At 44.6% G+C, this 12,265-nt stretch overlaps 1 protein-coding gene across 1 annotated transcript in view; it reads right to left on the bottom strand.

Moving 5' to 3' along the window:
* MMP17 (matrix metallopeptidase 17) overlaps positions 1–12,265 on the bottom strand; it is a 103,806-nt gene that overhangs the window by 27,195 nt on the left and 64,346 nt on the right. The window contains exons 2-3 of the mRNA XM_073312878.1: positions 6,425–6,557; positions 2,837–2,963 (exon numbers count right to left, since the gene is read on the bottom strand). Of these exons, the coding sequence (XP_073168979.1) occupies positions 2,837–2,963; positions 6,425–6,557 (260 nt within the window). The remainder of the gene's footprint in view (positions 1–2,836; positions 2,964–6,424; positions 6,558–12,265) is intronic.

Consider the following 12,265-nt stretch of genomic DNA (forward strand, 5'->3'; position numbering starts at 1 on the left):
GTTGTCCAATAAAAGACTAACTTTTTTAAAAAGAACGTTGATAGGTTCTGGTTAAGTTTGTTTTCTATAATCATTCCAGTTCAGTTTTAAAGGGCTTTAAAACTTGCTTTAACTCCTTTTCTTTCATGTATCCAAATCCACACATCTCCAAACTTTAGCACTGTGTTTGCCATGGTACTAAGCAGGCTAAGGTCTGTGTATACCAGGCCTCAAACCTTGTTTCACCCTTCTTAATGCTAGACAGTAACAGAGTCGTGTTAACACCTTTAACTCTTTGGGCCCAAATAGTCCCTCTAAGTTAGTACAAGTCCTTTCATCACTGACAACTAACTCGCAAAGTGCAATAGAAATGTAACGCATTATGGGAAGAGTGCAACAATAGCAGTTCCTTATGGAAACTCCCTATATGAGTTGTCATTCAATAAGGTAATACCGGAAGTAATAAAATGATATTAAACACAGGAACATTTAGGCCAAAAATCAGGGGGGGAAGATCCTTCAGGAAACTGGCAGCAGACAACACACACTGTTTCTTTCTCTAATTTCTATCAGTTATGATGAACCCTTATTATCCTCTCTTGTGCCATATTGACATTTAAATTAACTTTGGCTAGCACCAACAGAGGGCACTGTTATCCCACAGACCAACCCCCAGAAGTCTTAAGAAAGATTGTGCATTGCAGTTCCCCTGCCATTGCAGTTCCCCTGCCCGATTAGCACAAACTATCCCGTGGGAAGCAGGGCTCCAGGTAATATTGTTTTTTAAGTCATTTCAACAGACAGAATCAGAAATAAATCCCAAACTTATTTCATTCCCAGCTTGATCCCATTACACTTTTTGAGTGTCTTGGTAACTATGCGAGGTTACATTTCCAGCTGAAAGCTTGTTGAGTATAAGGTGAGTTGTGTGTCTTATTCTGCTGGAAATTTACCGTGTGGGCTATATCTTGGAAGGATACATATGTGTGGACCTACAATTGTATGCAGCACCAATCCCATTATTCTGAGACCTCTAACTGCTTGGGTTTGGCTGCACAGAGAACCAGAGAATAAATTACATTGAGACATGATTTACCTGCATCACCTTCAAATCTTGTTTCCACATTTTATAATTGATGTCTTTGCTTTTCCATCATCACAAACTATATCAGATGCCCCCTTCTGGGGGGTCCAAAGGCCCCGCCGTGGGGCAGCCTCGCACAACTCTACAGGCCTGTTTATCCTGCCTCACCATTTCTTCTTTCGTGAGCATTTCTTCATTATACTCAGTCATCATGGTAAAGGCAAGTAAGTGAATTTTGTCCTTGGGCTGGTAAATTTGAATGCCAGTTTGTAAATTTGTAAGGCTTGAGTGTTGGACATAAATACTGTATAATCATTTCTGCATGGCCATAGCTTCTCACATGCTTAGGTAACCTCCAAATATAAAACACAACCCCATTGAACATAAGCCAGAACACTGGAAAGGAGCGGAAGAAGGAGAAAAAGTCTAACCCAGTTGTCAGGAGATGGGAGTTTTATACCACCACCGTTAGACCATTTCAAGATACAAACCCAATGACCCCTTTTTCATGGCCTCCTTTGCGGACGCATCACAAAACCTCATAATGAATTTGAAATGGACACGTGCCAGACAGGTCAAGTCAACGGAATGGTTGACTTAGGTCCACTGCCTCTCCAGGAGTTTTTCATACTGCAATTAACAGCTGAATGCTAGTTATTTAGATCACCCCTCAAAATAAGATCCCCATTGGATAATGCTGAAAAAAATAAAGCAGTTTTCCACCTAAGGTCACCATTTCAACACCTGCCAACTGCAGTAGCTGGGTCAAGGTGCATTATTACTGAATGGGTTTCCTCCAGAGAGCTAGTGGTTTCACTGATACATGTGAACTCCAAGTTTACGTCCGGTTTGGGGCCTTTCAGCTTGGAGCTCATTAATAGGGAGTTCCCTACAAGCCGCGAGCTTGAGTTTCTGGGATAGCAGGATCAGCCAGTTTGACTTTGCAGCAACCCCTTATAGCCAAGTCAGTGAGCAGGGAAAATAGCATCCAGCTTTCTTTAGTCATGGTTTGAAGAACAGTCAGCATGATCCATAGTCTTTGAGGGAGGGAGAGAAGAGGAGGTGGGTGGGGGAGGAAAGAGAAAGAAATCATCCATGGGTCCCAAAAAGCTCACAAGGCTTCCAATCTCTACCGGGGGAGACAGGTAAGGAGCATCCCATACGTGTAATATCAAGCCCCCTTGGTGAGTGATCAACAGCAAAGCTCGAACATGGGACTTCTGGATCTAAACACTGCCTCAGCTAAAAGGCTCCATTAACAAAGGCCATAGCAGGCTCCTCAACCTCTTGAGGGAGACACAATGTCACACTGAGTAGGTGTGGGTTACACACAGTTTTTAAGGAAGGGAGAGAAAGGGGTGGGGGAAAAGATCATCTGTGGGTCCAAAAAAGGCTCATACATCCTCCTCTCTCAACCAGGAGGAGAATCCACATGGGTCTGAACCTGCTGGAGTCTGACAAAGGGAAGCTGGGAACCCATAGCATGCAAAACAAATAAGCTTCAACTGCTGCAACTTGGCTAAAGAAACCCAGCTACTTCAGTGGGTCAGAGCTATCAGATGTGGGTTTGCTATTGCAGTTTGCTGTAGGGCTGGGAATCGAGACTGCAACTAGGGCAGGTGCGAAGAATAATTTAAAACCCTGGCTTGATGGGGTCTGGGATCGTGAAAGGAGACATTTTAACACAGCCATGTTCCACCTCATTGCAAGTCTTATTTGATCTACGATCGATTCCTCATTGTGACACAGAAATAGAGAAAGATGAATTCCTACCTCCAAGATAAGTTCCTCTTATTCCACTTTGTCACGGCCTGAGCGTGCCGCTTCTTCCTGGTCTCTGACTCAGCAAGATCAGGGAGAGAGCAACGAGGTGTCTTCATTAATTGCAGCGTAGCTTCATCTAGATTTCCAAGAACAAAACAAAACAAAAAAGGCCTTGAAATACTGTGATGAAAATTGGTCTAATGTTTCCGCTTTCAGAAGGTGAAACTGGGTGTTAAAAATATTAATTTCCTTTCCTTCTGACACTGAGGGAATGAGTATTATGGACGCCTTGGTTTCGTGCAATGCAGTGGGCTTATTAGGCAAATGGTGGCAATGCAGCAGAGATAACACTCCCCTTAAAACACACCTGTAGCCATTTCAATCTCTCCCTGACCTAGAAGGGAATGTTCTTCCATCTCACGGGTACTTGCATTCACTCTCTGCTCACCACAGGGCTGTTGACAGAGCTGTAGGCTTTTAAAACTGTATTGATCCGGACTGTAACTTTTAACACGCTTGGGAATGTCCAGCAACCAGGGCTGGGTTAGGGATTGGGAAATATCTCCCTTGCCTAAAGAAACGATATGTGGAAAATAGCACTGATGAATCATCTTCTATGGAACCCTGGGTGCCATTTTCTACCCCACAACCAACCGATCCAGTGCTGTACGCGGCCTGGCAGCAGAGACGAGGGGATGTGTCTCGCAGGAGGATTGCTGATATTAACAAGGTTCTTCATAGTTGATTAGGGTCAGCTATGCAGCTGAGGCCACGTTCCACCTACACACACACGCGCGCGCTGGAATAGTTGTGTGTGCTGACATTGAATGTTCCCGGTCATGGAGCAGATTACATTGCTGTAATGCTATGGATATTAACCTCCTCCCCCCAAAAAACCAACCACCCCACCTTAATCATTAGGATAGCAGTAATCATTAAGTTCCAAAATAAGGACAAAGTCTCATTTTCCAAAATGACACAACTGCAACAAAAATGCTGTTGCAGGGCCGGTTTCTCTCTCCCAAGAATCACCTACAGGGGGAGCCAGGTTGTTAGCAAGGCAGTTAGCAAGCAAGGTACAAGGAAGTATCGGGAATCGGAGGCCTCTTGGAATGCATGGGTTAGGCCTGGCCCTGACACTGGCTTTGTACTATTTTAAAAGATGGGAAATAGGAAACTGACAAGAGCCTAGTTGTCCCTAGTGCCCTGTTCACAATGCATGCCCTTTGGCAAATGGCACCAGGGTAGAATGAGGACGGCACATTTCTTCCCAGTATTCTACATTAAAGTACACCAGAGAACTTTTAGTTGACACCTGCACGGTCTATGTGGACCAGTTAGTGTGCGACACTTCAGTGCATTTTAGAAATCACACCACCGTGGAGCACGCTGCGGCTTTGTGTAGACATGCCCTTGGTCTCTTCTTTAATCTGGATTTCCCACCATTCCCCTGGCAAAGCAGGGTAGTCTTTGCATGCAAATATACCATAGTTGCATTAGACTGGAAACTGATTTGCAAGATGCTAATATTCTTTTCTTCACTAGTACGTTTCTTTATTAGGAATGGAATAAAATTGTAAAGGGCCGGCTCCACAACCAGCAGGACTCTGGATGCACCAATTTACAGATCTGGCCTTACACTTTTATTCTAAAAAAGGGGAAATTATATATTTTTATTTAAAACAAAAATCCCAAAACACAGACCCCCAATTCACAAGGAAAAGACTGTGAAGTCCATTTTAAACTATGCTTATAATTTCACATACAAAAAAACCCCAAACCAAGAAACCCACCTTGCTCCTGGGCCTCTTGGTGTTTCTGATAAGATGTGAAAGAAAGATAATTACATGTATTTAATTAAAAATGGAAAGCAAGCATCTCAGTGATGAGCTGATAAGAAAGTGGACAGAGAGCTGTTTAAGTGACATGGGAAGCAGCTGCTCAGAGAAGGGACTTGCCAAGAGCTGCCAAGGCACAGCCTGGACTTGGCAAAGGAGAGCCTGCTAATTAGCAGGTTCTCACTAACTCTCTCCTAAATAAATGGCAGTGAAAGCAAACTGACCTCACCACAGTAGGTAGCTTCTGGGCGTAAGAACTGTGGGCAGGCCGGGAGAGACAAAGAAACTTTAGGAGGGTTACGATGATACTTTCTCCCCCTCCTTTTTAAAATGAAAACAACTTAGACAATTTGTTAGGGCCAAGCAAATGGATTCAGCGGAAAAGCAGAACCGAGTTTAAAAATCCCAGCCCTGGTCTTGTGTTCTTATGTCAACCAAACTTCACCATGGAATCATTTGATGCTCACCTACTGCTAATTCCTTGTGGGGCTCATTGAATCATCTGGATGGGAATGCACTTGACCCAGTCCCAGCATTGCAAGAGTGGGGTTCAGCCAACTTGGACTTGCAAAGGGTTGGACAACTCCACAGCAGTGCATGAGGACAACCGGCCAAGAAGAGACCTGCACTTCGGGGGTCTGACCCAACTCCCACTGAACTCAAAGGGACTCATTTCATGGACTTCAACAGCAGCTGGATCAGCTTCTTAGATCCCATCCCTGGAGCTCAGGGAGAAGTCTGTCTGAGGGCTCAGGTGTGGTGAACCTTACGGTAAGACTCTGAACTGCTTTGGGTGGGAATAAATTAGGTAAGAAAATAATTGACTTGTTATGTTTTTAACTAGAGCAACTACCTTTTTTGAAGAGGTGGAAGAACGCTAGGATAACACAGGAGTGCTCAGTGTCATAGTTTCTAAGCAACAGTAAATCTTTCATAATTCTGTAATTCCTTCCTTCTGAGGCTCTCACCTCACAAACATTAATGAATCCAATGTCACAGAAAGGGAAACCAAGGCGCAAAGAGGTTAAGGACTTGCCTCCAGTCATGCAGAGAGTTGCCAGGAATAGAATCCCAAACCCTTAAACCCTGTGGTTCAGCCATAACCCCATCCTTCTGCAGCTGAAAACTGCTGTGGCTGACAGCCTGACAATAGCTCTGGCTTGCTTAGCAGAGACAAAAAGCCAAAAAACCTAGCTGTCTTCAAAAATAATTCAATGCAAACAAGTATAATGAGCCGGAGAAAAAGACAAAAAGAACAGCCGTGAGTCGATCTTTTATAAACAATCTCTCCACCACCCCTCTTTGTCAAAAAGAAGGATAACAATAGAATAGTTCAACATACGGATCTCGGCAATTAATTAGCTATTTTTCCCTCAGTTGGATGATGTAATCGATGATTAAAAAAACCCAACCAACCCAGCAGTTCTGATGCTCTCTCTCCTTTCTTAAACGCATCAAGAGCTATTCTGAGCACAGTAAGAACCCCATGGGCATGTTGGCCTAGTGAAATAACTGCCCGCCTCAGGTTGTTGAAAATGCAAGGCAACACAGCACCTGAGCCATGTAATTACTCCTTATAACTGCAAACTGGGCCGTACGCTGTTGCGCACACATTAGATCTTCCTGGGACCAGCACAGTCATCCTTCTGCAGCTCAGTGGTATAGGAGAACGCACCCCCTCCCCAATCCTATTAAGAGACATCTCTGCAGCTGATCATCAAAATGAAAGAGAAGAAGAAAGTGCTCGTTTCCCACTGACCTAGTATCCCTGTTGCTTCCAGGCCTCCGAACTGTTGCATGGCTGTGATGGCTTTTGCAAGCTCTTCCTGGGTCTGCAGTTGTCCTGTGACAGGGCCTGGAGGAGGCAGGTAGCCAAATTTAGTCAGCCAGTCCTGTAAAGCAAGGAGAAGGGGGAAATAAAAGAAGATAGAATGACAGGGTCTGAAGGTCCCATCGGTTCCGCATGGAGACATCTTTCCCATTTACATGTCTACACCTGAGCTCCTCATTGAGCTTTGTGGTCCGTGTTAACAAATGAATGTGTCAGAATGGATCTGTATACGTTACTTAAGTAATGGAATCCAGTGACCTTCATGCATTCCAATGCTGACATTTAATTTTCCCATCCGGCTGCAAGCGATCTTTGATTATCATGGCAACAGCAGCTAAAAGACATGGGCCTATGTAGCTATCTTTTAGTCTCCCTTTGGACTGTTGGTTGTTAGCAGAGACCGGTTTGTGGGGAGACTGGCTGAGAATTAAGGGAGCTGAATAGAACTCACCCGCTTTTCATCCCTACATAGTCTTGACTTTGGGGCAGGAGTTAGGTTCCCTGGGGTCCCACCCTCCCCTCTACAGTGTTTGGGTGGTGTTGGAATTGGCAAGGTAGACCCATTCTTCTACATATGCTCAGGGTAAAACTTCTGCCTGCCTACCCACCCTGCCTTCAGCAACAGGGCCTCAGTTACTCCACTGAGACTTGCTACTGCCTTCTTGTTACTGACTTATTCTATTCTTGGGCCTGAGACATCCCAGAAAACACAGCCTGATAGCCAGGAAACTCCGGGAACATCTCAAGCCTAGGAGAGTGGAGAGGCAACATTGGGACCTGGAACAGACAGTTCATCCAAGGAAGATATCTTTGGGGTTTGGGGAGTGGCAGGCTAGTGCCCCAAACACTGCAGATGGGGAGAAGGCGTGGCTCCAGTGATTGAAGATGGGCAGAGGGGCCTTCATCGGCTCCCTCAAAGCGTCTGGAGGTGGGGAGGTGCTAGGGAGCCACAGGTCAGGTGGAGACAGCCCAGTGTTTTTGGATTCGATGCACTTCACTTGGGTTTGTATTGTTTTGTTCCGAGTTTCGTGATGAGTTTTGGAACCTCAAATTATTAAAACCATGAGAAGCAAACCAGCCACTGAGGTTCACTGAGACTCAAGCAAACCAAAGCTGGTGGGTTCCACTGAAAAGAGGAGATTAGAGGCTCACGTGGTTTTCTCTCTCATCATCTGAGTTAGGGCCCAACCCAATTCTCATTAAAGTCAATAGGAGTCTTTCTGGCTTCAGTAGGAGTTGGATCAGGTTCCTTAATAGGAACCAGGCTGCAATTTATGAAATAATTACCAATTAGCTAAATTTCCAGGCAGCTCTCAGAGTAGCTGCAATCACCCCAGACGATGAGCCCTAAATTTAAATAGAGGAAACTCAGGGAGATACGAAATTACAACGAGCTTCCAGGGAAACCATCCTGTCACATACACTGAAAGAACTTCAGTTTAACTTTCCTAATCAGCTGACAGGCAACATGAACAAGAATGCCCCCAAAGTGAGATATGAGCAGCACAGTTTATAAACAGAAACGGAGGGTTTAGTTTTCTTCTGAGGCATCAAGAGCCACAGAATGGGAAACTGCTCAACAGATTTAGGCCAAAAATAATTTGACATAAAAATGGCCATTTCCAGGAGATTAATGGCGTGTGTGTGTGTGTGTGTGTGTATCCATACACACACACACACACACACACACACACAAACCTAAAAAAAAGACTTTTAAAAATATAATATCTCATTGATAATGGCACAGGAAGCCTTTCAAGTCTAGGCTACTTGTTCAGCTCTTCCCCTGATCAGAAGTGGTTGGTTCTTTGGTCACCTATGCAAAATGAATTTGGGAGTCTTCGTACATTCCCAAGAGCCTGAGCCAAAGTCAATGGAAAGTCCCCCATTGACTCCAATGGGCTTTGCATCAGGCTCTTAATGAAGAGCTTTCCATTACAGCTATAATTCCCCTGTTATTGGCAAGATCAGTAGAGAGACCAAGAACTGAATGGTCCATGAAAATTGCCTGTCCCCTCTCAGCCACTACCTTTAGCGCATTGGCAGGGTGGCTGCATGGACTGTTCCGAAATGCTTTTTAAAAAAAAACAAATATCTTCCATCTCATTGCCAAGAAATAACTAAAACCAAACCAAGAGCCACCCGTTTAGTGCCACAGGCCAAGAAGCAATGAATGAGCCCTCTACCCCAAGCTTGTACGTAAAAACTCGATTCTCTAAGCTGTGCTGCATTCTTGCTATGAAAATGGCTGGTAATAACTGGGCACAGACTGAGCATTGTATAAATGAGTGGCAGCTACGCTGGCTCTTGCTGAACAAGAAAAAGTGAATCTTTGTTCAGTGGAGGTGAACGAAACCATTCAGAGTTGCCCATGATTTTCATTTATTTAAGAGGAAGGGTGGATGGGTTTATGCCCACTTCCCGCCGCCCATGTTTAGCCTTCTGTCTGCCAGTGACCTCAGTGTGTGTATTTAGAGTCAAGCACATATATATTTTTTTTATAATCTAGAGCAGTATGGCCCATAATAAACCTAACCACCACCTCTCTGCCCAGTGCCTGATCATCTCCAAGGAAACCTTCCATTTACTCCCATTCTTGTCTCTGGTCAATGCAGAAGGAGCAGCAGAGAAAAACTTTATATTACTGCAAATACGTGACTCCTGTGTTCTTTATCAGTATCAAAAGACATATTGATCTACCAAGCCACTAAGGACTGATATTGATTTAGGCTTTTCCTTGGTCAATACACCATTAGCTTATTTTGGTAAGTTTAATGCTGTGAGTCAATATCTGCTTACCACTGATGCTTGACTGCCCAGTTTCCCAACACCCTTCAAGGACAGAGAGTTCTCAAGCCCCTGTTGATGCACTGGGATAAGTGCACTTTTGCACATTGTTTAAATGTAGCTCCAAGATTCAGTAACCCACTGCTAGGAACACATTAGCTACCAAAGACCACAGTGAGACAGACTTTTAATTCCTATCCCATCTGCTTGTAAGCGTGGTCTGAAAGCCGGGGTGAATGTTGTCATCAATGTTTGCTCCTGCTGCTTTATTTGTCCCTTTGCATAGGAAAAACATTGGTGACAGCCATTAGCTACACAAATTGCTCCTGAGAAATCGCCTGTGACATAGAGCCCTACGTCAGCTCATCGACTGCCAGGGACCGTGGGGTTCAATTTGGTTTCCTCCACAGCCACGGAGACAGTGTTATTTATCCTCTAGTTGTAGCAGAACCTTTTGTACACTGCAGGCCTAACTAATTCAGCTTTTCTTTTTGCGAATACAGACTAACACGGCTGCTACTCTGAAACCATCTCTTCAGTGTCAAACAGAAGATGCAACTTCTCCCTCCCTCGCTGTTCTTAATTTGTCTACACTAGGGGAAGAGAAACTGGATTTGGGGAAAACGACAATTGAATAGTAGTGGATTGGAAACTGTTTTCCCCTCCTGAAAAATTTATTGAAAATTTGTCCTGAAGTGGGACAAAAATTCAAAAGCTCAAAAATGTTTTCTAACCAAAAAAGAAAACAAAACCCCAAAAGAATAAGATTGGGTCAAAACACTTCATTTCAGTATTTTTGCAATGTTTTATTTTAATTTCCTTAGCTTTAATTTAAAAACAAAAAGTTGTCTCAGTGGAAAATTGGAATTTTTCATGTTGAAAATGCCAAAACAGCATGTTCTGAAAACCCGAAGTTTTTATTCAAAAACATTTTCAAGTTGAGAACTTCACTGAAACCAACTCTTTCCCACTAAAAGTTTCAGTTTCAACTCATTGACATTTTTTGATGAAAAGATATTTTCTTGAAAAATTCCCAACCAGCTCTGCAACTGACCCCACCATCTGCTCCAAGATGACCTGGAAGAGCATAGCTAACACTTCACCTGCTCAGAGAGGAAGTGGCTTTGTTATATAAAGATCTTAGACTAGGACTCAGATTTGGGTTCAGTTCCAAACTCTAGCAAAACTTTTCTGTGCGAGTGTGAGCAAATCCTTTATGCTGTCTGTTCGTCTGTCTCATTTCCTTATAAGTAAAAAGGGCATAATAGCAATTCCTTTTCTTCCGCCTTTTGTCTGTCCTGTCTAGTTAGACTCTGAGCCCTGGTCTACACTAGGACTTTAGGTCGAATTTAGCAGCGTTAAATCGATTTAAACCTGCACCCGTCCACACAGTGAAGCCCTTTATTTCGACTTAAAGGGCTCTTAAAATCGATTTCCTTACTCCACCCCTGACAAGTGGATTAGCGCTTAAATCGACGTTCCCAGCTCGAATTTGGGGTACTGTGGACACAATTCGATGTTATTGGCCTCCGGGAGCTATCCCAGAGTGCTCCATTCTGACCGCTCTGGACAGCACTCTCAACTCAGATGCACTGGCCAGGTAGACAGGAAAAGAACTGCGAACTTTTGAATCTCATTTCCTGTTTGGCCAGCGTGGCAAGCTGCAGGTGACCATGCAGAGCTCATCAGCACAGGTGACCATGATGGAGTCCCAGAATCGCAAAAGAGCTCCAGCATGGACCGAACGGGAGGTACGGGATCTGATCGCTGTTTGGGGAGAGGAATCCGTGCTATCAGAACTCCGTTCCAGTTTTCGAAATGCCAAAACCTTTGTGAAAATCTCCCAGGGCATGAAGGACAGAGGCCATAACAGGGACCCGAAGCAGTGCCGCGTGAAACTGAAGGAGCTGAGGCAAGCCTACCAGAAAACCAGAGAGGCGAACAGCCGCTCTGGGTCAGAGCCCCAAACATGCCGCTTCTATGATGAGCTGCATGCCATTTTAGGGGGTTCAGCCACCACTACCCCAGCCGTGTTGTTTGACTCCTTCAATGGAGATGGAGGCAATACGGAAGCAGGTTTTGGGGACGAAGATGATGATGATGAGGAGGAGGTTGTAGATAGCTCACAGCAAGCAAGCGGAGAAACCGGTTTTCCCGACAGCCAGGAACTGTTTCTCACCCTAGACCTGGAGCCAGTACCCCCCGAACCCACCCAAGGCTGCCTCCTGGACCCAGCAGGCGGAGAAGGGACCTCTGGTGAGTGTACCTTTTAAAATGCTATACATGGTTTAAAAGCAAGCATGTGAAAGGATTACTTTGCCCTGGCATTTGCGGTTCTCCTAGATGTAGTCCTAAAGCCTTTGCAAAAGGTTTCTGGGGAGGGCAGCCTTATTTTGTCCTTCATGGTAGGACACTTTTATCACTCCAGGCCAGTAACACATACTCGGGAATCACTGTAGAACAAAGCATTGCAGTGTATGTTTGCTGGCATTCAACCAAAATCCGTTCTCTCTCTCTCTCTGTGTTATCCTCAGGAGAGTGAGATATAATTCATGGTCACCTGGTTGAAACAGGGTGCTTTTCTTCAGGGACACATTCCTGCTGTGCTGTTTGCCTGTGGCTGAACAGAAATGTTCCCCGCTGTTAGCCACGGGGAGGGGGGAGGGTTGAGGGGGTAGTCACGCGGTGGGAGGAGGCAAAATGCGACCTTGTAACGAAAGCACATGTGCTATGTATGTAATGTTAACAGCAAGGTTTACCCTGAAAGAGTGTAGAGACTGTTTTATAAAATGTGTCTTTTTAAATACCGCTGTCCCTTTTTTTTTCTCCACCAGCTGGATGTGTTTCAATGATCACAGGATCTTCTCCTTCCCAGAGGCTAGTGAAGCTTAGAAAGAAAAAAAAACGCACTCGAGATGAAATGTTCTCCGAGCTAATGCTGTCCTCCCACACTGACAGAGCACAGACGAATGCGTGGAGGCA

Source organism: Lepidochelys kempii, chromosome 15 (genome assembly GCF_965140265.1).
Source record: "Lepidochelys kempii isolate rLepKem1 chromosome 15, rLepKem1.hap2, whole genome shotgun sequence".
Classification (NCBI taxonomy): Eukaryota; Metazoa; Chordata; order Testudines; family Cheloniidae; genus Lepidochelys; species Lepidochelys kempii.